Source organism: Anolis carolinensis, chromosome 4 (assembly GCF_035594765.1).
Source record: "Anolis carolinensis isolate JA03-04 chromosome 4, rAnoCar3.1.pri, whole genome shotgun sequence".
Taxonomy (NCBI): Eukaryota; Metazoa; Chordata; class Lepidosauria; order Squamata; family Dactyloidae; genus Anolis; species Anolis carolinensis.
This window is the reverse complement of record NC_085844.1, coordinates 202,383,218-202,410,750: the sequence shown is the minus strand read 5'-3', so window position 1 is coordinate 202,410,750 and position 27,533 is coordinate 202,383,218. Positions and strand designations below refer to the sequence as shown.

The 27,533-nt window shown below is 38.3% G+C and overlaps 1 protein-coding gene across 1 annotated transcript in view; it reads left to right on the top strand.

The window, feature by feature from the left end:
* Positions 1 to 851: 851 nt before the first annotated feature.
* The window catches only part of cd34 (CD34 molecule), a 45,616-nt gene continuing 18,934 nt past the window's right edge, over positions 852 to 27,533 (top strand). Inside the window, exons 1-4 of the mRNA XM_008116582.3 lie at positions 852 to 1,137; positions 24,440 to 24,574; positions 25,127 to 25,383; positions 26,937 to 27,011. Coding sequence (XP_008114789.2) covers positions 1,059 to 1,137; positions 24,440 to 24,574; positions 25,127 to 25,383; positions 26,937 to 27,011 — 546 coding nt within the window. The 5' untranslated portion in view covers positions 852 to 1,058. The remainder of the gene's footprint in view (positions 1,138 to 24,439; positions 24,575 to 25,126; positions 25,384 to 26,936; positions 27,012 to 27,533) is intronic.

Sequence of the window (27,533 nt, the reverse complement as noted above, 5' to 3'; positions counted from 1 at the left end):
CATGTCCTAGTCATAGTAAACAAATCTAGGTAAATGGGCTAATTGATAAACGCACTTCATATATGTGTATTAACCTATTAATACTCTTCACACACTATTTCAGTTAAGGCAGAAATATAATCTAAAACAAGATTTATGTGAAAGTCACAATGGATCTAAAATAAATGGCAAGTTAGCATGCAGAATGGCTATATGTGTAAAGAACCCTCAAATATGTTTTCTGATCCTTTGTACATATAAGAAAGAAGCTAGCAAAATATTTGGAGAATATTATTGAAAATATGAGAAATGCAGGAACATTGAGCCATCTGTTTTATCACAAGTGGTTACATGCCCTAAACCTCAGTTAAATAAGGCTCATGCCACTGATTTAATAAATGATATTTTGCCTGCAATTTGCTTCTTCCAAAATGTGTCCTTAAATTGCAGGCTGATTTCCACTACAGGCAGCATTCCGTCTTATATTACAGCAACTCAAATGGACATGAAATTACTCCTTTCTTTTGACACTCTCTGGAATCATGAGTGTATATTATTATATCACAGTTTTCTCAGTGTTGTATATCTGTCCAGGGATTTGGTGTCTATACTAAGCTTTCACAATATTGGTATGAATCATACTACTATTGTATTTAAGAAGTCTGCATTACCATAGAAAAAATTAAATTAGAAGGGATGCTTCTCCTCCCATTTTTATTTAGAATAGTTTTAAATTCCAGGACTGACCTGTCTATGATGGAAAAAAAAACTTCCAGGAAAGAGTTAAGCTTTTGTGATATAGTGGCGAGGAAGTTTAACAATGTGATGTTGAGAGGCTGCTCTGAACTATATAAAGCTATGAGATCAGACTTCTAAAAACTCCACCTTCCAATCTTGAGCCACAAACACGTATTTTAGAAGGGAATCCTATCCCACAATGTACTGACCTCAAGAGGCTTTGAGCTAAAAGGAAGTAACACTGGAGCTTCAACAGCACTGCAGAAAAACTAACAGGCAAGAGGCACTCAGAAAGACATTCAGCTTGATCATAGGCACTCCTAAAGAGTTCACCACTGGGGATGATGTTACTGTGCACTTTTCAAGCAATGAAGAAGAGGCAGCTTTTCTGGACAGCATTTTGTGTGTTGAGCCTGCTGGGTGAGTATTCACTATGAAGGAAAGAAAAATTGCTGCTATGCACAGACATAAAAAAGAAAATTGCTAATTTAATTCTGTCTTTGCTATAACTTGCATTTTGTAATGCATTTTTGCTGGAACATTTGAAACACAGACTATAATCATAGAAGGAAGGAGAATACATGCCCACCACTAACAATCCCAAATCACTGGTGTATATATAGACATACTCAAATTTCTAGCACTATATAGTTACTGTCATATAAACATGGTATAGAGAAGTATATGAGATGCATCCAGTTTATTCAATGCTTTGCAATAATCCATACCAGAGAACTCCAAGAGTTGTTATTGAGCACTCTTTTTATCATACAAAATCCCAATCCAGGTAGCTATTGAATAGGTTTATATATAGAGTAACCTTGCCACAGCAGAGGGCCAATACAATGTAGCATTTGAAAATTTTGTAATGACAACTACAGTTGTCTGGTTTTAGTTCTTTAGTTTTTTTATTTTTAAAAAAGTAATAAATCATTAATACTAACCATTGTTAAATCATTCATTTATCATTGAGCAACTCATATTCTTTTTCTTTAAAAAAAAAGTCATATTTCAGAATTAATGCTTATTGTCTTATTGTCAGAGACAATTTCTTGAAACGTATAATAATCCAAGTGGAATGTTACATTGTCACTTCTTGAACTGAACATGGTATATTGAGTGCAAATATGTAGCAGCAATCCAAAACTGACTCACTTGTTTTAATGCCAAGAGCATTTAGGTCCAGGTGCTCATCTGGCATCTCTGAAGGAAATATTGAGTGGAGAGGAACATGTAAATATACGTTACGCATATAATCTAAATCAATGTTTCTCAACCTTCCTAATGCCATGACCCCTTAATACAGTTCCTCATGTTGTGGTGACCCCCAAACATATTTTTGTTGCTACTTCATAACTGTAATTTTGCTACTGTTATAAATCATAAATATCTGATATGCAGGATGTCTTTTCATTCACTGGACCAAATTTGGCACAAATACACGATGCGCCCAAATTTCAATACTGTTGGGGTTGGGGGGGATAGATTTTGCCATTTGGGAGTTGTAATTGCTGGGATTTATAGTTTACATACAATCAAAGAGTATTCTGAATTCCACCAACAATGGAATTGAACCAAATTTGTCATACAGAACTCCCATGATCAACAGAAAATACTAGAAGGGTTTGGTGGGCATTGACCTTGTGTTTTGGAGTTGTAGTTCACCTACATTCAGCCTTCTCTGCCAAAGGGGTTCCTAAGACCATCAGAAATATGTGTTTTCTGATGGTCTTTGGCAACCCCTCTGACACCCCCCTCATTACCCCCCCCCCAGTGGCCCCGACCTCCATGTTGAGAAATGCTGATCTAAAGGATATCATGTAGTTGTTTTAGAAAGGTGGCTGCTTAATTTAGTCTTCAATAATGTGAGTTAAAATAAACATTGTTTTCAGAACACAGCTGACTTTTCTTCTACGTTATGCCTTACATTAACAACATTCACATATAGCACATAAAGGTTATATGAAGGCTCAAGTTTATTTGTTAATATTGCAGGTAACAAAGCTAAACAATCATCCTAACTATACAGGAAATTGTTACATTCTTCTATCATTTGTGGAATAGTGTAAATGTCCACAAATTATGTGTGGAATACATCATAATCTTTTGAAATCTCTCTCTAGCCATCAAAAGATTTCACTTCAATGCATACTTCAATCCATGCAATTACCCCTGATCCAGGGAGGTAGAAGATTTACAAGTACATGGTTCAGTACAATTGAATGCCTATTAACATCTTCATCTTCATTTTCACTCATATTACATTGGATGTAGCTCCTAATTTGTATGAGCTACAAAATACCTAGAGCTAGATTAAGACTGAGGTTAAAGAGACCTTCCAGCAAGTCATTTTCTTACCATTTAGAAGTAGTGTGCAGGATGTTGTTTTGTACTTTGGTTCATATCTGGCAACAGTTTTCAAGGAAGTTATCACCAATATTTTATACTTGCGTATCTTGTTGTCTTCTCCCATATGTTAATAACATGTTGCCTTCTTTGGCATATTGCCTAGAAATGTGTACCTGAACAGCGCTATGTCATAGCCAAAGCAGTATTGGAAACAGACACAAAAAGTGTGTCTGCCTGGCTTCTTAGATACATCCTCATCAGTTAAGATTAGATTTTCATGTTAGAAGGGCTGGTTGGTTGGTTGGTTTTGTTTTGATAAATACACACACATTACGTGCTAGATCTTCCATAACTCAAGCAATGAAAACAAGGATAAATACTTGGCTGCTGTTTTAGCAAGGAAGCATGCCAACACATTAACCACACACCTAAAGCAACCTTTGTCTGAGAAAAATCAGTACATTATTATTACCTCTGAAAAAGATACTAACACATCTGAAGATAGGTAGGCTCAATCACATCCATGGATTGCTGTGAAGGTAGATGCAAAATATATGGCCCTCCCAATACTGGTGAATGCCTATCAGTCTTGTTCATCATAGGTTTTGCTAGACTTTTTCCATTTATACAGCAAAGTTTTAATTGGGAAAATATCTTCCACATTCAAAGTCATACATTGATCTGGTCTGGGAAATATCTAAGCTATATCTAAGTCCCCTCGGGTGAGAAGGGCAGGGTATAAATAATTGAAATTGAAATAAGCTGAGATGCCATGATTATCAACTCCCACGAATTCTAGTGAGAATACGATCCTCACTTTTGGTGTCAATTTCCCAGTTGTCAAGTGGAAATGTACTGTGAAAGCATATAACTTATGTCAAATTTCAAAGATGACACTACAGATTGGGTGATGTGTGACACCTAGAACATTGTACAAATACAGAGAATCGCATTTAGACAAGCATATGTGTTTTTAGATACGTTTCAGTCTTCAAGATTGCAGGGTGAATGGGTTGGTAGAAATACTAGACTAGACACAAATCATAACAAATCCAAATTAATGTTTGTCTAAGAGGCACTGTCTAAATGGGCTTTTTATATTTTCACATGTAAAAGCAGGTCATTACAAAGTAATGAGGACAATAGTGACAGATGGCTCAAATGTCAGAAGGACAGTGAATCTGTTCCAAATTTGTGCTGAACTTCAGGTTTGAACTGAAACCAAGAGCATGATCCATCACCTCACTGATGTTAAAGCCAGCAACTACCATTATCCAAATGCAATGGTTATCATGTATCATATACTACAGTTTTAAAATGGTGTATAGGCCCCTGGTGAGAGTGTGTTCAATAACAAACACACGTTTGTATAAAGTAACCACAAGAGATCTTTCAAATACGAGAAGTCAGCTATTGGGTAGGGACTTCAGGGAAAGAAAAAGTATACAAATACCTAAATCCAATTGGTAGTTGCAACCAAGTAGACCTATTGAAACTGTAGGACTTACATATGTGTTGGGTGACCCTTAGACTATTGATTCAGTGAGTCCACTTTTGGTGGAATTACATATTGAATTGAGGCCAGTCTGTAGGTTGCAGCATGTGACAATTTCACACACATCTATACATAATGATATATTGTTGAGATGGTCCCAAAGGAAGTTTAAATTACTATGCTAAGTAAGTATCAATATTTACTTTGTTACTTAGCCAGAGCCTAAAATTTCCAACAGGTTACAGACTTAGTATACTAGATTTGGTTTTGAGATATAAAAATTAGTTTCATTTGAAATGTGTGGATCCGGTGGTATATTCATTAAAATGAATTTAACTTCTGTCTGGAGAAGAAAATTTGTAATGTCACTTTTTGGATCTAATAGGTAATAAACATTTAAATAAATACATATAATAAAGTAAGAATAATCTAGACATCAAATTAAGAAACCTAAATGAAACTACATTTTAAATGAAGATATCCAAATATCATTTGATATCAACCACATTCTAGCTTGTTTTTTCAAAGTCAAGTTTCAAAGTTTGCAAAACTCTGAATGCTGACAAAATTCACATTTTCATCCATTGGCAGAAAGATAGACTATTGATGCAGCAGGCTTCCAGCCAAAGCAACAAAAAATCTTCTTTTATCACTTGTGTCCAAACAGGGTTGGCTCTTGATTAGGTGAATGTGCTTCTTGCTGAACAGGATGATGTAATGGTTTGTGCTGCCGTCCTCTCTCCTTCCCACATTCTCTTCGCCCTCTTCTTTGCATCCTTCGTGACTTCAGAAGCCCACACCCTTATCCTGTCTGGGGCCATGTGGAAGAGGAAAAAAAGCCTGGGAGGGGGAAGCAGTGGAGTTTTATCAGATATTTCCAGAGGGAAGAGAACTCCACCCTTCTGAATTCCTGCCACATGGCTTCAGAAGAGCAAAGCTGAAGATGCATGAGTAACTTTTCTCAGTGTCCCCAAAGGTGGTGTTCATTATAACTGCTGGGAAAGCAATTGTTTCCCATTTCGTCAAGCACATGAAAATCTTCACTGTTGCTAGCATACCATAGTGTTTATGCAATATTATTTTGGCTGCATGAGGTGATGAATCAATTCACATTCTCTCTGTTCGCTCATTATTATTTTTTTGCTTCAGTCTGTTACTCCAGTAGAGTTATAATACTGCAATCATATAGGAGGCTCTCCAGTGTCAGAGGTCAGGGACGGAAGACTACTTTTCAGACTGCAATCTAAAGTTTCAAGTGACTGTTCTGAAAGATATAACAATGTCCATATAGAACTAATGTAAAGCATCATTATTGAATGACGAGCCTCTGAACAGGGAGCCTCAGAAATTGATTCCAGAATTCTAGGATCTTTTCTCAGAAACAGATGTGTGTAGATATATTTCTAGGGATACGTTTTCTCTATGTCTTATCAAGCACCAGGGTAACTCCCACAAATATATCCATGGATTAGAGACCATCAGGGATTAATCTGTATTTATGGATGAGCCTTTTCAGACAAGGGGGATTTATCTTTGTTCTTACTAATCTTTGCCTTGCAGCAAGATAATTTGTGCCTTGTTCTGCTGTTCTTGGGCTGTTACAAAATGCTATACAGGTATATGGCATAAACAGTGAAGGTATGTTCATTTATATACACCTTATGTCCCCACAAAAGGCTTAACCTTACAATATACTTTTATTTCTAAATACAAGTATACATGTCCTTCTCTTTTCCATGGACTGTAGGCAACTTAGGACAATTTCACCAAAGACTTCTGTATCACTGTACCCAGACAGGACCTACTCTAAGTAATGACTATAGAGAATATGAGCAAACTTTTAAAAAGATCAGTGTTGCTACTCAGGAAGAGAAAGCATTCTTTCTCTTCTGTTTTTACTTCTTTTTGTTAAAGTAAGGATATTTGGGAAAAGGAGCTCCTGGTGGCACAGCAAGTTAAACCGCCGAACTGCTGAACTTGTTGACCGAAAGGTCAGCGGTTCAAATCCAGAGTGAGCTCTTGCTGTTAGCCCCAGCTTCTGCCAACCTAGCAGTTCAAAAACATGCAAATTTGAGTAGATCAATAGGTACTGCTTTGGTGGCAAGGTAATAGCACTCCATGCAGTCATGCCGGCCACATGACCTTGGAGATGTCTACAGACAATGCCAGCTTTTCAGTTTAGAAATGGAGATGAGCACCAACCCCCAGAGTTGGACATGACTAGACTTAATGTCAGGGGAAAACCTTTACCTTTACCTATTTGAGAAAAGTGCAATTTCTTCACATTTTATTACCACAAACACAACCTCACCACTTTTAAAGACTGAAATAAGGAGGAGAAAACAAGCCTCCCTTATTTTTCAGGGATTTGTAGATGCTCCCCAAGTTCCATCTGGGAGAGTAACCACAGATACTGGTGGCTGTGGTCATAGTACAACTTAGACATTTTGCTTTTAAATTATGATCCCCAGAATTCCCCAACCAGTGCGATCACTAGGATTTGTAGTTGAAAACCATAATTTTCCCAAGCTTTTGATGGCGGACACTTTGTACATTTCTTTTGTTCCTCCAGTGGTTGTTGTACAGAGATTTGATGGACGTTTTCCCACCAGTGTTATAGAATGGAGTCTGAGAATTGTAGTTTAGGGAAGGCGACGGCCTCTCTAGCTCAGAATTCCAAAGGCTCTGCCCTGAACTACATTCCCCAGAATTATGCAGGAGCAGATCAGACAATTGACAGAAGATAGCCTCCGTTCTATAACACTGGTAGGAAAACTTTGGAAGCTATTGTTACTGAGAAAGGAATTGGTTATATGAACTCGGAGTTACTCATAAATAGTTACAGTACTAATACATTGCATTTCTAATTACTCACAATTAGTCATGACTTGAAGATGTTTCAACTGTAAATGTTTATCCCATATCACACTTAGAAAAGAAATAGCAGAGAAAAGAGAAATCCCAGATATGGCCCATATTGATATTTGGCACTCAGGGCATCCAAGGGATATTTGTGGTATGGCCAGCTGGACACTGGGAACAGGGAAAAGGATTGACATGGAGGTTTTTTTCCTTGGTCCGAGTCAATCTTTCTTTAGATGTATATAATAAAAGTTGTGAAAGTGTTCTGTTCAATATCAGTCTCTGCCACTCACCACAAGAAGATGATTGGCAGTATGACAGGAAGTAATACATTGAGTATTACTCTTTATTAGACATTAAAATTTAGACACTGTATGTAGTTTAAAAGGTGAATAGCTTTACTAACAATGAATAATGGTTCTTAACATTTATGTAGCACATTTATAGAGTTCGAAGTGTCAAAAGCTGGCAAAAACTCTAAAAGGTGTCTCATTATCATTCAGAATTCCCTCACAGTGCCAACTGATGATGCATTTACCTGAAATGGGGGAAGTGTGTGCTTCAGTGTATCTTTGCATCTTTCAACAATCTTTATATTTCATGTCAACACAAAGAGATTTGAAGTTAACACTGTAATTCTACACATCACTTACCTGGGACTAACTCATAATTTCATTCACTGTGACCTAACTAGAAATGTATAGGATTGCGCTTTCAGTCATGGCGTCCTGTTATGTTCTTAGGGAGTATAAAAATGGTGAACTCACAACCGATACAGAGAAAGCTAAATACAGACACTTCTCTTTGTTATCTCCAAGGCTTACAATTTCATCCAATTAAGATTATAACCTTTCTATTTCCCTCTATTTAGTCTGTTATTTGAACTGGAAAGGCAAAGATGCAAAATTTTCTTTGAATCTCTCAGGTCAAATCCCGTAATATATCTGTAGCTATTTGCCTCGGGACAAATAATTCTGTCAAGTGGCTGTTTGCCTTCAGGAAGCCATGGAAACCCAGTACTGTAAATGAATTTTTTAAAGGAAATGGAATTAGAATAGCTTTATTTGTCATTGTGCTATTGCACAACAAAAATTACATGTTTTCCCCTGCACATACCACAAAACAACACATCCATCCCTACACACACACACACACACACACCACCACCACCACCACACAGCCTCCAATACCACCTAAATGCGAAACCACAGAGTTCAACATAGCCACAGTTTTAAGACAAAACTATCCTTCAGTCTGTTTGTCTTTGTCTTTGTCACCCTGTACCGTTTGCCAGATAGCAAGAATATGCCAGGTGAGATGGATCCCCAAGAATGCTCTGAGCTTTGTTAAGGTAGTGGGAAATATAAAATACAGTCAGCTCCCAACATTCATAGGGAAAGTGGAAAACTGCACATATCTTAAGCCCCCCTACAAAAATTAATGCTAAAGAATTCTGTGTTGTTATCCTTCCCAAAGAAAAGGCAAAGAAAGATAATGACACTAAAGGAGATTGCAAACCTTACCCTCCTGCTGCCACTGGAGCTGGTGAGCAGGATAGTGGCAATGAGAGGAGACCTAGAGTAGCAGGTAGGTGACTATTAAGCCTGGACTTAAGGGGACAGGTAGGCCTCACTCAGTCCAGATTCATTGTCCCTATTATGCTAGACCCACTGAGACTACTGCCATAAGAGCAACTGTCACAGCCCCTTCCTGATGCCCTTGCCCTTGTCCTCTTCCCGCCACTACTATAACCCCTGCCAACCCTTGCTAGCTCTCTCCTCCGCTCCACCATTGTAATCCATCCATCCCAGAGACTACACCCCTTCTTCCTGCTTTTTTCTCCCCTCTCCTGAGTGAGTGGGGAAATAGATGTGCCCTCCCTCCTACAGCTTCACCACCCTATCCTTTTTTTTCTTCTCTCACTTAAGTGGGAGGGGGAACATGCTTGGCCTCTTTACTCCTGCTCCCCATATTCCATTCCTTTTCAACTTCCCATCCAAGGGAGGGAGGGAGGGAGTGAATGAAAAGGAAATGCACATGCATTCCCTCCTCCCACCCTTTCCTCTCCACTCACTCAAGTGAATTATAGTACACATATAAGGCAAACATTCAATGCCTTTTATATAGTGAATAACGACATACAATAGACAGACAAAAATAAAGGCTTCCCTTTTTCATCTCCAGCATCTGGAGGCAGTGCTCAGCTCCAGCCATGGAGAGGTGCTCTTGTTCCATTTTTCCATACCAAGGAGCCTGTTGTCCGGAGACTTCTCGGACCATGTTGCATGGTCGCCTTTTCACCTTCCTGCCGAGGTGATACCTCTTGATCTACTTATATTGCATATTTTCGAACTGCTAGGTTAGCAGAAGCCAGGGGTGACAGTCGGGAGCTCATCCTGACTTGCAGCCTTGAATTGCTAAACCTCTGGTCAGCAGATCTCCTGTACCTAGCAGTTTAACCCACTGTGTTACCACGTTCCCGTATACTCTTCTTACTCCCACTTTCCATATCCCATCCCCTTCTATCCACCACCCAGGTGAGTGAGTCCGCATATGCCCTCCTTATGCTTCCCATATTTCGTTAGTTCCTCCTTCACACTTGAGTGAGAGTGAGTGAGCAAGGGGAAGTGCACTCGGCAGGGCCTAGCCCCCCCCCCCACACACACACACACACTAGTTTAGTTTCCTTTCATCAACACTGTTGTTATCAAAGTCACTATTAATATTGACCTATTTCTTTCCCATCAACAACAATTAGAGGATTTAAATCAGAGTGTTTTTAATGTAATTCTTCCATGAGTTGTCTGCCCAGATGTGAGTTACATCATGTTTATTGTGTTTACTTGGCTTCTGTGACAACATGCAAACCTAGAGCTAATGTATTCTTTTCACTTCCAAAAACAAATAAGAACAAGCTGTGTAGAAAACTATACACATTTGGGCGAATACCACACAGGCTGGTATATCGCACGTTATTTGGACAGAACATTAGCCCTTAGGCTATAATAACAAAGAATTTTTAATATGTACTTTTAAATTATAATGTGTGGAGGGAAATGTTGGGGGAAGTTGGAAGGACCAAGACCATGATATTATGATCAGTGCAAATCAGGATGAAAATCTCTGCCAACAAATTCTGGTAATTTCAAAACACTCTGGAAAAGTTTTAAAAAGTTTGTGTATTGTTCGTTAGCAGAAGACACATATGAAGAATTAGGTCATTGTATTGTGGTAAGGTATCTGTTTATGCCCACATAAACAACTACACACATAGCATTTATGGAAGCAATGACTTCCTCACTTTTTCTTTAAAATGAAATCATGCCGTCTGTTGTTGATTTAAACACGTTTGTTCTTAGGAAACAAGGTCTCCACAATTCATTTTTTATAACTAGCTTGCAATGCAACTGGCAATGAAAGTCTGCATAGTTAAAGCAATGATATTCCCCATAATAACCTATGGATGTGAGAGCTGGACCATAAAGAAGACTGAGCGAAGGAAGAAAGATGCATTTGAACTGTGGTGTTGGAGGAAAATTCTGAGAGTGACTTGGACCGCAAGAAGATCAAACCAGTCCATACTCCAGGAATTAAAGCCCGACTGCTCACTGGAGGGAAGGATATTAGAGGCAAAGATGAAGTACTTTGGCCATATAATGCAAAAATAGGAAAGCTTGGAGAAGGCAATGATTTTGGGGGAAATGGAAGGAAAAAGGAAGAGGGGCCAACCAAGGGCAAGATGGATGCATGTTACCCTTGAAGTAACTGGCTTGACCATGAAGGAGCTGTGGGTGGCCACGGCTGACTGGGAGCTCTGGTGTGGGCTGGTCCATAAGGTCACGAAGAGTCGGAAGCGACTGAACGAATAAACAACAAGAAGCTTGCAATGCAAGTTGTTTAGGCATCAGAAAAAAGCTTTCTCCACTGGAGCATTTTGGGTTCACAACAAATAAATGGTGCAAATTAATTGAAGAGTCCTCTATCATGCACTCTGACAATTGTATACATAAAAAGTTATTAGTAGATTACAGAATTTTTCATGTCTTATCATGAAGCATGCTGAGCATATCTTGAAATCAGATCAATCAATATAATGACTGTATATTTTAGAGTGTCCATCCATCATATATATATATATATATATATATATATATATATATATATATATCTGTTTCATGTCAATGTAACCTGGATTAATAGTTTGTTTTAGTGTGAGGGTTTTTCGTTCACTCTATTTAAAAATTTTTTATATTTAAACAAATCTACCAATACCAGTTTTTCAGAGATATAATACCATTATTAGTGTTTGTCTGTATGCTCTGTAATCCTGTCTCTTTCCTTGTAATCTCATTTCATTCCTATAACCTTCATTTTAAGCTTTTAAGTATTGCTTACAATTCTTCACCGTGGTTCTTAGTACTAATTTATGTTTTTTAAGAGAAGAAAGACAAGCTTAGTATGAAATGAGCTTTCTGCAAACATTGAGGCTTTCTTCATACTAATATAAAAATTTCAGTTTTTTTCAAAACTTAGATGCATATTGATTAGGTTTAGGTTTTACAAATAGGAAGCGGCCTACATTTATTTGCCATAACTGAATTTTCAAATGATTTTTTATAACTGAATAAATAATTTAAAATAGGCCTGTCAAATTATTTTTTTCAAAATAAGCCCTCTACCCATTTCAATAATTTTATGTTACTTTTAAAAAATATATCAGTGAAAAAAATAACTGTTATCAAATAATTTCCCAGGCACTGAGTGTTTTGTTGCATTTAATTAATTTATTTTCATATAAGCTGCTAAGCTGAAGTTATTGTGCTATTAATATATCATGAGGCAACATGACTAATTGGAAAAAATGATAATGCTTGAGTAATGTTGAAAGGAATAAGCATAGAGGAAAGCTTCATTACAAGTGAAAAGACCCAATCGGTGAAATCTCTCCGAGTTCCAGATTTTACACAAAAAGCATATTATGTGAAGGGGCCCAGAAGGGGCCCATGCAAAATACAGGATTCAACTATATTGCCCCATTGCCCATTTTGTGCTGCATCTCTCCCATGGCGGCATCTGTTCCATTCCCCCCATGTTTAGTACTTTTTTTCTTTTGAGAGAAGATATTGAGATATTCTGCCCTTTCTCTGTCACCTGTTAGCATTTTACCATTTTCTCAATGCATTTACCCTACCATTCCTTTATTTTTCCTTTTGCTACTGACATAACAACAAAGACAGACATTTGGGGAGAGGTAATTTGATGGGTAGCTTCCTCGTGTACCCCATGGCCATATCGGGGATATTATGGTTTTGAGAAATGAAAGCTTTCCCCATATGCCAACCAGATTCGAAATCAGCCCATTATATTGAAGGAGAAGAGAAAAAATATTACATAAGGCAGTAATTGATACTTCCTTTTCCAGGTCTGTGAGGAGTTATGCTGGAATAATGTTTTAATTGGGTCATAGATCATTGCTTTGTATATGGGCTTTATGCAGGTATAGACTGTTTGAACATCTAGTATATACAATTAGGACTAGACGGCATCATCCCTGATTCACCACATATCTGAATTATACAGTCTTAAAAAGGTAAAGGTTTTCCCCTGACATTAAGTCTAGTCGTGTCCGACTCTGGGGGTTGGTGCTCATCTCCATTTCCAAGCTGAAGAGCCGGTGTTATCCGTAGATGCCTCCAAGGTCATGTGGCCGGCATGACTGCATGGAGCGCTGTTACCTTCCCACTGGAGCAGTACCTATTGATTGTCTCACATTTGCATGTTTTTGAACTGCTGGGTTGGCAGAAACTGGGGCTAACAGCAGGAGCTCACCATGCTCCCCAGATTCAAACTGCTGACTTTTCTGTCAGCAAGTTCAGCAGCTCAGTGGTTTATATGCAGTTTTAGCAGCTATTAAAAATTTTTGGATATCTATATCTCTGTTTACTTTTGAGAAAATTAAAATCATGTGGTCAATTTTCATTTCAGTATAGTTTTGACTCACCTCTATTCACTTTCAGAAGAGCCGGAAGCTCCCCATGTAATTGTATACTCCAGCCTCACCTAATGTCTCTTCCACCTTCACCCAATCTGCGACTTCCCTGTTTCATTTTTTAATCTATAGTAGATTGTAACACTTCTGAGAAGAGATAATTGGAGTAGGGAGTGCTGCAGTTGCATAATGTACTTATTTTTATTATTTATTTGCTTCATTTGTACCCTGCCTTTTTCTACCCAGAGGGGACTCAAAGTGGCTTACAAATCCGGCGAAAATTCAATGCCACACAAGTAAACAATAAAACACATCTCATCAAAATATAAACAATCTAAACATTTAAGTAATTAAAACACATATAATCAATTAAACGGATTAAAACCATATAAAATACCGAGTCATGATCTCATGTCCAAATTGTTTTCCAGAATCCATAGTCCATTATTCAAGCTCTTAAAGGAAAATAAGAAAAATATTCTTACTTATATGGGAACATCTTCCATATACCATATGGTATATCATGTATGAAGCTGCCTTGAGCCCTCCTTTGGGAGAAAAGTGGCATATAAGTCAAATAAATAAATAAACAAGCGAACAGTTAAATAAATAATGTAGATTACACCTGAAGCAAAATCATTTTTGTCGTATTTTGAAAAAAAATGTTATTACTATTCATACAGGACCATAAGAGTATATAGGCCTTTGCAGAACATTGTAAATAAGAGATGCTGGTAGGTCCCTGTCCCAAGCATATTGTGATCAAAGAGCAAGTTGGTGCAATCACTCTTCATGACTTAATTCCAGAATGCACACATTGAATGCCCACAGAATTTACAAACTGTAGTTGTTGATAATCCCAACTGCTGCAGGGGCCGGATAAATGGCTTCGATGGGCCACATGTGGGCCCCGGGCCTTAGTTTGGGGACCCCTGGTCTAGAGTGTTGCTGTTTAAATCCCAGGAAAAGTGGATTTAAAAGTAAATTGTCCTGTTTGTGTATCCTTGGTGAAGGAACATATTTACACAGAAACTAAAGGTATAAGATCATCCTTTGAAGAAAAAAGCATAAGCCTTTGATGAAACCGCTAAGCATCTTTACTGTTAAATGTTAATGGAACCATCACACATATTTAATGTTCAGATACAAATAAACGACAATTTCTTGTTTTTCTTCACATAAAGTGGTTTGTGTGTCTCTCTCAATATACTAACCTAGAAGAGGCTCCTGAATAAAACATTGATGGCAGCATTAGTAGAAGTAGCGAGGTCAAATCCTCTACATTTTGGTGGCAGTAGAAATAAAAGCCTTTGCAATTTTGGCAATTTGAAAAATCCTCTCCATTCTATATTTTTTAAAAATCCTCCATAGTGTGCATGCTTTTCCTATGAAAGGCTCTTCCTCCTCTCTTTCAAGGAGTCTCAAAACATGAAATCCCCGATCAGGGAGCCCGAAATTGCTGCTTGCTTGTCATCAAAATGAGATCACATCTTGATGACAAGCAAGATGACAGACTTAAAGAACTGGATATGTTTATCCTGCAGAAGAGAAGACTGAGAGGAGACATGATAGCCAAGTATAAATATGTGAGGGGAAGTCATAGGGAGGAGGGAGCAAGCTTGTTGTCTTCTGCCCTGGACATGGAACAATGGCTTTAAACTACAGGAAAGGAGATTCTACTTAAACATTAGGAAGAACTTCCTCACTGAGTTGTTCGGTAGTGAAACTCTCTGCCTCGGAGTGTGGTGGAAGCCCCTTCTTTGGAGGCTTTTAAGCAGAGGCTGGATGGCCATATGTCGGGGGTGCTTTGGATGCAATTTTCCTGCTTCGTGGCAGGGGGTTGGACTGGATAGCCCATGAGGTCTCTTTCAACTCTATGATTCTATCTATCAAATATTGAAATAATCGAATTGTGTTCTCAATAACCTGTGCTGTCTATATAAAATATATTGGCAGCAGGGTATTCTGTATATCGTCTGGTTTGCTCCTACAGAATTTTGTAAATTGTACAGTACTTTCAGGCTTTGAATTCTCAGCCAGAGAGGTCCTCTGCTTCCCTGAACTACATTTCCCAGAATTCTGCAGTACCAAACCGAGGGGCAGGGAAATGCAGACCTGTGCTTTACCATTCTAATGTGGCCTCATCCACAAGTCCTGAAGATAGCGTGGATCCAAGCCATATGGGGTTTTAGGGAGAAATAGTGGTCCCTTTAAGCATGGTACCAGAAGGTGATTCTAGGAAATTATTGTGGTGGTGAGTGAACAATGAAGATACTGTTGTCGACCGCATTTTAGGGGATCGGGGCCCTTAAGGAGAGACCCGATCCGGTCCTGAGAGAACGGACCTTGGCGGAGCCAATAGGAAAATATGAGCCGCAATACAACCTGAAGCCGAAATGAAGAAGGTCCGCCAAAGTTGAAGGAAAATCCGCCAAGGAGTCTTTATTGAACAATTCAGCTGAAGAGGACTCTAGTAGCGATCATTCGGTCTACTAGGGTACCATACAATCAAAATAAAGCCATATTTATACAAAATTTCAGTCTGACAGCCCTTTGAATTTCCTGCCCTGCTCCCCTGCCCATCTGATCATTGATAGGCTAGAAGGTTGAACGAGGCGGGCTTTCGTTTCCCGCCTTGCTCCGTTGGCCCAATAGGAAGCTGCCTATTGTCTCTACTCGGGCCAATCAGGAAAGAGAAGGCGGGAGTTATTGAAACAATGAGGTGACAGGGCAGGAACTATCGGATTAAGTCCTGCTAGACCGATTTCTTAAAGGGTGCTTAATTTATTAATGGCAGCAATCAAGGGTGTCCGGGTTTCTGTCATGTATACAGATTTTAGATATGCCTTGGGGTGTCAGAGGTGGAAGCAAAGATGGGTGGTGATGAGCCATATTGACAGGCTCTGCAGGGCGCCTTCCTGAGGTGTCCTGGATTTTCCTTTGGGTGAGATATGACAATGTTTGCCTTGGGGCGAATCACCTTTAGGTCAACACTCCGAATTCGGCAACTCAAGCCCTATATTGTCCATGCAATTTGAATTTGATTGGGTTTAGCGGTGGCAGATTATCCTTTTGTTTTTGGGAAGGGAAGCCTGGGTCATAGGAAATGGGATAAGTTCTGGGGTTCAGGTTGAGTTCAAAATATTTCCTATTTGATTTCATGACTTGACAATTATATGAAATAAAATGAAAAATAAAATAAAGTTGGAATATAAACCATGCTGGGAAAAATACATATTTTCCGGGGATCCCAAAGAGTACAAATACATATAGGCAGATAGATAGATTTCATGGAAATAAGGGAGAATTCATAAAAGTGAGTTACATTGCATAAAAGGGAATCATGAATGATATAAACAATTGAAAATATTTGATAAGAACGAAGTTCATAACATCTGGAGAACCCAGCATGGAAATTCATAAAAGTGGAGTTTTAGCAGCATGATTTTACAATTCATGAAGTTAGCCCAACGATTAGAAATTCATATAACAGTGATTCATGAGGGTGTCCAGGTTCATAGAATATGGAAATTCACGGATACATTGGGAAAAGAGTTCATCTGTGGTGGAAGGAATTCATAGAAATAGCATGGGGAAGAGGTACATGTGAGTTGCAGTCTTTGGAAGTATAGGATTTCATAAGTTCAGGGGTAGGTTTGGGGAAGAGTGTTCTTCTCATTCATAAAATTATGAAGGTGTGAATGAAACGTGGAGGGCGCCCGTCCAGGCACCCTCCTGGCAGCTGTAGAGAGGGTGAAGGTCCTTGGAGAACTATGTCTCCCCAGCGGGAGAGCGATCCCCCATCCACAGTTCACAGAAAAGGACCAGTGATCTCTTAAAACCATCCCGCGGGTCGCGGGGAGAGGAAAGTCCGGGATAAGGCTGGAAAAGAGTAGTGTGGCTTGGAAAGAGCAGTCGGTTCCGTTTGACAGTCAGCTGATGAGGTGCCGAGAACTGGACCGATTTTGGTTCCGCTGGTGGTCCTTGGGTCAGGAGCCTTAGGAAGGGTTAGAACTAAAAGAAGAGCGTGCTAGGAGTAATTTTGATAAAGATATGAGCCAATTTGTATCGTCCGCCGTATTAACCTATGGCGGAGGAGCCTCAGCCAGAGTTTAAAGGACGGACGGGTTAGAGAGAGAGAGAGGGGGGGAGGATTGCATGTAAAAGAAGGAGTCAAGGAAAGACACAAAATAACCAGATAGAGAGTGCTACTGTTATAAAATGTATGCTACTTTTATTGGGGGGATTTGTTACATAGTTCAGGGAAGGGGAAAGTGAAGAAAAAAAAAGATCTTTTAATAATAGTCTGCTGCGGTCCCGCTCTGTTCCTTTTACGATGGATCTGCGGAACTCTCCGCTGCGGGTTCAAATCAATTTGAATGCTGGCGCTTCGGACATCAATACCACAGTGTTGTGTGAACAACTACAGAAATAGAATCCATGAATCCTAGTTTAGCCACTCCATCACAGACTTGTGTTTAAAGTCCTGTTTCATCCAACATGTATTATACTCTTGTTACTGGCAAAAGTTATTTTAAACAGCGTCTTTCCTTCAGCAACACCTCATCAAGTGGGGCTTTCTTCTACTCTGTACTTAAGACAGGATAGAGTTCTCAGGGTGTTATTTTGAATCTGAACCTAAACTTAGACTAGAATTGGGTGCCAGCTTTTGTTCTAACTTATACTACAATATCCCTCGTATTCTTCTTTTCCGGCATGACGGGAGTGGACTAGATGGCCCATGAGGAGTCTTCCAATTCTATTATTCTTCCTTTTCCTCTTGAAGAATCTGTGTTCCTATGAAACATTATTCCAAAAATTCTTCATTTCTTTATATCTCTTATGGATGGGACCAATCCTATCAATATAACCTTCATTTCCCTTACTGTCCTAGACTGGCAACTTTGGGAATCATTTTCACAGAAACTGGATTTGACCAGAATTCTTTCAGTTGCTTAACATGTTCTGTGGCCCAAAAAATGGTGGGTGGGTGATGAAATTATGTGTCATCGCTAGCCATACTTCTGCCAGTTTTGATTATGTTCACAATTGGGCAAAACAAACTCACAATTTCACAATTTCAGGATGAAGTCATGGTTCCCTAAAGAAAGCATGGCAGCTCTTCTTGAAGCAAATCAGTTACATATTATTTTTGCTGGAGAAAATCCCGGTGAGCAGTCATGGTTATGATTCTTTGCAAGTTTATTTTCCCTTCAGCATGTAGCATGTAGCATACAATAATATTGTTTTATAGGGTGCAGCTTGATAAAACTGCAGAAGAACCAAAGTCAGAGCTGAAATGACTTTTTTTAAAGGTGCTTTGTTATTTGAATTACCTTGCTCTGTTCTGACAATTTCTACAAATGCTTTAACTTTCTCCCAAAGTGCTATATTTGTCCTATGGTGAAGATGGGGGATTTATATGTATCAATACAATTGGTCTGACAGAATAAATAGTAGCTGCACAGGAGTAGTTGGGTCCAGGAAGCAATTCAAAAAGAAAAAGGTTAACTCTCCCTTCCCTGCTATCATTTATTGTTTTATTTAAAGTATTTCTGTATCACCTTCAAGCCCACAAAGTAGTCTGAGATAATGAATAAATAAAAACCTATTAAAACAATACAAAGGTTAAAACATTTGAAAACACATTTAGTACTCTTTAAAATCTCTTAAAAGCAGTCTAAAAACCATGCTAGAATCTAGTTTTAAAGCAGTTAAAACAGCAATGTTGAATGCCATAGGGAACATGACTGTTTTGGGCCAGTCTAACTTCCTTCAGTAGGGAGTTTCACAGTGAAGGTAATATTACAGAGAAACCCCTATTACATATACTCTCACCATCCTAAGCTCATGAAGTGTTGGGACACACAACAGGGCTTCCTTTGAAGATCAATGGGCAGACTCATATGGGAGGTAGTCTTTCAGATGTCCTTGCCCAACTCATGTGGGACTTTGTAGGTAAAGGTAAAGGTTTTTCCCTGACATTGTCTAGTTATGTCTGATTCTGGGGGTTGGTGCTCATCTCCATTTCTAAGCTGAAGAGCCAGCATTGTCCATAGACTTCTCCGAGGTCATGTGGCTGGCATGACTGTATTAAGTGCTGTTACCTTCCGGCCAGAGCGATACCTATTGATCTACTCACATTTGCATGTTTTTGAACTGCTAGGTTGGCAGAAGCTGAGACTAACAGCAGAAGCTCACCATGCTACTGGCTAGGCTTTTATTGTATGATGTTGTGATTTTATAGTTCTGATGTATTAATTTGTTGTAATTGGAATGTATTTTATGTTGTTGTATTTTATTGTATATTGCTGGGCTTGGTCCCCATTGTAAGCCGCCCCAAGTCCCCTTGGGGAAATGGAGTGGAATACAATAATAAAGTTGTTGTTGTTGTTGTTGTTGTTGTTGTTATGCTCCTGGGCTTTGAACCGCCTACCTTTTGGTCAGCAAGTTCAGCAGCTCAGCAGTTTAACTTGCTATGCCTCCAAGGGCTCCAGGACTTTGTAGATCGACACAAGTCCCTTGAATTGAGCCCAGAAGCTAATTGGAAGCCATACCAGTGTCATATGATCTCTAAATGCACACCTGACACAAGCTGGCTGCTGCATTTTGTACTAGCTGCAGCATCCAAACACTTTTAAAGGGCAACCCCACATAGAATGCAATGCAATACTCTAATTCTGATTCTAATAGGTTTGTCTTTTAAATAACCGTAGGAGACCTGATCACTGAATCTAATTTTGTCCATATCTTCTTGCCTAAGATGGTATACTTAGAATTATAGAGTTGGAAGACACCACAAGGGCCATCCACTCCAACCCTATTCTGCCATCCAAGAAAAGTCAGTTAAAGCACCATTGACAGATGGCCAGCCTCTGTTCAAACACCTCCAAAGAAGGAGAGTCTGCCGCCTTCTGAAGCAGTGTGTTCCACTGTTGAACAGCTATTACCACCATTCTTCCTAACCTTTCTGTGAAATTTCTTTTCCTATTGTTTGAATCTATTGATGTCTTAGTATCTAAAATACTGCAGCAGAAAACAAACCTGCTCCCTCCTCAATGTGACATCATTTTAAATATTTAAAAATAACTATCGTGTCACCTTTTAACCTTTTATTCTCTAGGTTAAACATACCAAGCCCCCTGAGCCATTGGGTTTACATTGCTTGATAAATAGTACATATCCATTTGTTTAATAGCTATAGCATGGTAGCGTGGGATAAATGTATTCATGTTTGCCAAGCAATGAAAGGTTCAATTACCCTTAATGTTTTTACACTCAGCTTTTGACAGACTGACAACCAGATGCATGACAACAAGAGAGGAACCTTGAAAATGCACCAGTCAAGCTATTACAATGACAAATTTGCATTTTTAGAAAACATGAAAACATTTTCAGGGTGCACTCAGTGTCGCACGTGCCAAAGGCTATACAGTTATCACAGATCCTACAGTTTATACAATTATGTATAAACTAATAATAGAATGAATGAGCATACAAGTAAACATGTGGTCACCACCTTGGATTTATTCAGATTTTCTCATATATTGGACAGTTAAAGAGTGGGGGGACATTCACTTCTGCAATCAAGTCTATGTATAAACATTCATGCTGTAGGGGAAAAAGCAGTCTCTGTCCAGGTCTATGATGAAGCTACTGCAACCATATGAAATATTCACATCCTGGGTACTGTCATATGAGAAATCAGTTGAGCTGTTTCAGGCAGTTGGTTCCGAATATTTGTTCTAGATTAAGATAATCCAGGATTCTTGGCAAGGAAAGCATATCCTCCTGCACAACAGAATGTTCTTTTAATAAGGCTCATGGGTATAAATAAACAAGTCAACAAACACTGGGAAATAATTGATTTCTTGTTCTCTTTCTAGCCTGAAGAAGGGAGAGAAGAAATCTATAACTAAAATGCTTTTCAAACCTATTTTCGCCTTTTAAATAAAATTGCAAAAAACTATATAAAAGTTATATTTATGATAGACAAGGGCATGAAATGGATCAGAAGTTCCATGCCATACCTTGAACACAAAATAAGATTCTCACCTTTTTATTGAAAGGAGCAAAAAAAAAAACCTGTATTTGTGACATGGATGGTAAAATTTATTTTCTTGTTGTCCAAATTCCAAATTGAGCTGCTCACAGAAAACCTATTTCTGCTTTAAAGAAAAGCTAACCCAGCAGAGAAGTCTTGTTTGAGGGGCAAAATAAAAACTCCTATCCGCCTAAGGTATCTGGTTTGAATAACTATACTGATGTTAGCACCAGTGTTAATAAAGCAGCTAAAATAGGGGTTAGTGTCTTCCAAGGCAGGCAGAAAGTGGGTGTTGGTCAAGCAGAGAGCAAGCAAAGAAAGCATGCGAGCATAAGATAAGTGGCAACCAGCATGTGGCGAGTAAACAAGCAGGGTGGGTGGTGGGCAAGTGGCAAACAAGCAAGGGGACGGGGGAGAGCAAGTAGGTAAGCAAGTGAATGGGCAGAGAGCACACGACACCTCGCGTGCCAGGAGAAAGGGTGTTGCATTCCGCTACTGGCACACATGCCATACGTTCTCCATCACTGATCTAAGTTCTCAAGCATGACTATGGTTAATTTCTGGAGTAAATTGATGATAGACTCATATTAGAGGATCTAAAGATTCCTAAATACTTCTTTAAGCATTTGTAGGTCCTCAAACATGATTCTATAGTCAGATGCCAGCAGGGCCGTAGACAGAAAAAAAAATTCGGAGAGGGGGAGGTTGAAACATATTTCAGCAAATCATGAAGAGTAGGCCCATAACACAAAACAATTTAAATTATATGATTCATTCTATATTTTATATAGACTTCATTAAATCAAATATCTATTTTAGTTACAAAATTTCAAGTCTTAAAAAAACTGAAAATGACTCTTACTTGGTAATTTATAGTTACAAAACAATAACACAGCATCTGTTAGAAACACTTGAAAACTGTCAATGCACTTTGACAGAAATCAGCTTCAATAGATAAACTCGGTTGCTTCCACTATTTTGCATACCGCTGCTAGTAATGACAGTATGAATAAATTGTCAAAATGTGGTTGAGAAAGTGCTTGCAGTTCTGGAGGTACTTGTTTAATTTTTGCTTCTCATAGACTTAGCATTGGGATTTGGTTAACCAGTTAAAATTCATGAATAAACCTGAAAAAAAAAGGGGGGGGGGATTGAATACCTAACCCCTCCCCCTTGGCTACAGGCCTGGATACCAGAATCATGTTAGATGACCTAAGGAATCCTAGAGAGAGAAAGTGGTTTTTTTTATTCTCAGTTCCTTTACTTTCACAAAAACCCTACACCCCTAACCCCTGTGAAAGTGGAGTGTCTACTGTAATGCTAATGTACAACAGTGAAATAGTGCTTTTTAACTATAACTCAGTCTACAAAAAAAAAACACTTTAAAAAAGAATTGAGATAAAATTTGCTCATGAAGCCATAGGATATGCCTCAGAAAACCATGTCCCAGGTGTGTTTGTTTTTTTTAAAAAAAAACCTTTGAAAGATTCAATAATTATAACAAAACAGTTCTAAAAAGGAATGAAATGACCAGAGACAGAGGTGACACTTATAGGCAAAACATGAGGAATTATATTATGAGAATTCATAATTATTTTGACCCAGTCAGGAAAGGTCTGCCATTGCTCTTTTCATTTGCAGATTTTATCTTCATTCATAACTTAGTATCTTTTAATTGGTTGGCTCCAGTCATTAAGACATTAAGTCATTTAGAAAGAGATGCACGAAATGTGACTTCATAACCTCATCTTACCCCACTTCCTTCAGTGGTATCTGTACAAATAATAAGGATCTCTATTATCACTCCCTTTGTTCAATGTTGCATTTCCAGGTGCCTATCTCTACTTCTACTTGGATGCTTCACTCTTGTTTCGGGCTCAATACATTCAATAATGAACTTCTAATCTTTCCCCCAAGTGCTTCTCTTCTTGCTCATTGACCCCTCAGTGAACTTCCTGTTCACCAAGCATTTTTTTTTACTATTTTCTCTTTTTTCCACTCTCATATCCAGACAAACACCAATCCCGCCCCTCTGTTTTTACTCCTTTTTCATCATAGCTTCAGGTAGCACCCCACAGACTGATTTTAACTGTTTCCACAGAACATTATTATTCAGGAGTAATAGCCAAAATGCTAAAATACTTGAGCAATATTAAACATTTTGTTTTGGAAAATATATTCCTCTTTCTCACATCAGAACACTTTTTAATCTGTGTCTTGGAAACAACAATTATCTTATATTTGCATCAGACATCTTAGCTAATTCTGGAATAATTCTGAAGAGATGAGATAGATTTCATTTTTAAAAAATACTGTGTTAAATACTATCCAAGAAAACTCCAGTACATTCTAGAAAAGACTCATCTCATCTCTATCCTTGATTTGAATACACAGCTCTTCCACACATTAAGTTATTACTCGCTGCAAGTAATGAAAATGCATTTTTGAAAAGGATGTCTCTTATTGGATACTAGTATATTCATGCATAAGTCTAGAGGTTTAGTCAAAAAACCAACCCTAAATAACATGGGTTGACTCATCCACTGTCAATAGAAAAACTCATCTATTATCCAAAAAGCACCCATCCCTTTCTCTGAATACAGTGGAAAATTTGAGAACTTTGTCTATGTCTTGAGAACCTAAAATACATACTAACCCCTTCTATTCCCTTCATCATGGTGCCTTATCTGACCTTTTTTAATGTCTGGGCAGAAAAATGGGGAGGTAGCAGCAAGGGGTAGATGATCCCCTGAAATGGTACTGACAGTTACCCTCTTGGCAGAATGTCATTTGACTTATTAATGAATTGTATCAAAATTCATAATTTTGGCCCTCAAACCTTGACTTATTTGTGAGCTTAACACATTTGTGTGTGTACACATGTGTACATTATGGAATTGTTAAACTGAGTCCCATCAGAGACTCTTATACAATGCCACACTGTGTTACTGAACTATAATTACTCTTTTTCTTTATCTTTTAGAAAATCATGTTTCTGCAGATGAAACAACAACTTCGGGAAAAGTTTCACCAGTTCCGACTACCACTGTGAAAGCCACTACCAACACAAAGATGCTAACTGGAATTGCCACTACAGCTAAAGTTTTAACAACAGCAGGTAAAAGGCATTGACATTGGCTTCATACCTACAAGGTATGAAACAACAAAATAATTAAAATGAATATAATTACATGAGACTAAATCTGTACAGTACTGTAAATTTAGTACAGCATAGAATGCATCCTATGAAGACATGCTACATGATAGTATCAGCAGGGATATAGTTTGATTCTGGTACAGTAGAGTCTCACTTATCCAACATTCGCTTATCCAACGTTCTGGATTATCCAACTCATTTTTGTAGTCCATGTTTTCAATACACCCTGATATTTTGGTGCTAAATTCGTAAATACAGTAATTACTACATAGCATTAATGTGTAATGAACTACTTTTTCTGTCAAATTTGTTGTATAACATGATGTTTTGGTGCTTAATTTGTAAAATCATAACCTAATTTGATGTTTAATAGGCTTCTCCTTAAACTCTCCTTATTATCCAACATATTCACTTATCCAATGTTCTGCCGGCCCGTTTATGTTGGGTAAGTGAGACTCAACTGTAATTCTCTGATGTTCATGTATGATTATGTGCACTCTTTTATCCTTACAGTACCTCCAGTACCAGAAAATTCAACCTCAGAAGACACAGCACCCAAGAACACCAGCAGCACCCATATTCCACCTGTATCAACAGTTTCAATGCCACAGATATCTCCAACACAAGGGAATGAATCACATGCTGCCAGAAATGAGACTACTGAAACTCTGACTACAGTAAAATCTTTGACATCTAGTTCTAATCTGCAGACAAAAACTGAGGTCACTACATCATCTAACACAATCAGAGCTAAGGACAGTCAAGTGCAGGCAAGTAATATGAATTATTTCATCTGCTGGCTTGGACACAGTGAAAGGAAGATTCACTGCACCCAACATTTTAGATCTGTGATTAACCCTTTAATTCATTCTATCCACCAATTAAGAAGCATAATATTTCCTTATTGGGGGAAAGCCTTTAAAATGCAGTATCATCATTTTCCCCACTTTATCAATTCCATTTTTGTCTTGGCTAAGAAAATTAGGATCTGGTTTCCAGGCTGAAAAGATCTTTCCATCTCAGGTAATTCTTACATTTCAACAACATGCCTGTCCAGCCATCTTACTTGGGTCCTCTTTTCATGACCATGTTTAAGCAACATTCAAGTAGTGATAACAGTACTGTCAGTGAGGGTCTCTACTTGAGACTATTTTGACTGCCAGGGCTCAATGCCATGGAATCATAGGAGTTAATCATCAATGTTATTTGGCAAAGAAGACCAAAGACTTTGTAAAACTACAGTTCCCAAGATTCCATAGCATTGAGCCATGGCAGCTAAAATCATGCACTAATTCTGCAGTGTAGATACACCCAGACTATGACTTCTAAGGCTGTAATTCTTTACTAACTTCATTCTCAAAAGAAGCAACAAAAACTTTACTAATTTGGTTGCCACTATGAGAAAGTCTTCTTAGCAAAATTTGCATGTGATATTGTTGCACAGAAAACAGTACTTTCTTTGCAGATAGTTTCAGAGATCACCTGCTTCAACTTGTTTTCATCTTGGGATATTTTATGCACAGAAGATACTGTTTTCTGTATAAAATAAACTCCCGTGTATGGTTTTGTGCAGAATAAATCCTAAACTGCAAAAATTCTCACCAAACTATGAATTTGTATTGTCTGCCATCTGTGTCTTATAGCAAAATGTAATGGTTACATAGCAACTTACAAAAAAGAGACTTAAAAAAAAAACAAATACACTGTGATAGCTGTCAAATAGTGTTGTGGAGTATTTTGAATTGTTTCAAGATTATTAACAAAATACTAGTGGATTTGGGCATATATCTCATTCTTCAAAGGTTGAATTGTACTGTATTCTAATGATATGCTTTATAAATGTCGTTTTATTTTCCTCTGCTAGAAATGATGAAATATCCTATGTTGGTTGCTTTTTAATTTATCTTTAACGAGGAGGTCTGTCAGCTTCACAGAAAGAGTATGATGGTGGATCTATCTATCTATCATCTATCTGTTTATTTAGAGTATTTATACCTTGCCTTCAGCCAGAAAGAATCCTAGAGATGTCTTACAAATTGTTAATATGCCCTCAGACTCATTGTGTAAGTAAGACACAACACAAGAGGAAAAGGAATGAAAGTAGAAGGAGGGTTTTAAGTTAAGCAAGAACTGCCTACTCTTCTCTCCTTCCAAGTTCAGGGTAGTGGCAGTTGGGGTGGAGGGAAGACCTTTACTCAGTTGCTGGGCTTTAACGATGGGACATTCAAATGTGGCAGTAGTATGTAATAAAATAAATAGAATTAGCTATAAGGAAACATTTACTCTTCTAAGCAACATGACAGTGTTCTTTATTATTTTCTAGTTCACATGTATGAACATCAAGGAAGTAAAAAGTACAAACGTCATCTGCTTGGAGCTCAATGGATCTTCCACATGTGTAAGTAACAAGACAGGCAGACAAAAGTAACACCAAGCACTCTGTTAGAATGGACAACATGTAAAGAGATATGGGAGAGAATCTATTGTTCAAAAGCAATGCTTCTTAAACTGTGGGTCCAGACTCCAAATGGAATCCCCTTAGCTCAATGCTGGGGTCGCCAAAAAAATGGCAACAATAAGAAGTTTGTTATTGCCATGTAGTAGCTGTTTTAGACATTACCCGAATCTGTTAAAAGCAATGTGCAGTGTTTACAGTGGACTAAGCAGAAAATGCTTCAGCTGTACTTCATAAAAAGGGAAAACCAGCCTGCTTAGTAAGCCTTGCTAATGTTGATTTATTATCAATAAATGTTTGGTTTTATTCTTATTTTATATCCCTATACTAGCTTGGAGACCCAGCGGTGCCCGGGTCATTTGAGACAGGCACTGTTTGTCTTTGAATGTTAGGTATTCTCAGTTTGGAGTGGGTGAACTACAATTCCCAGAATCGTGGGTCAATCCTCCCCAAACCTGCCAGTAT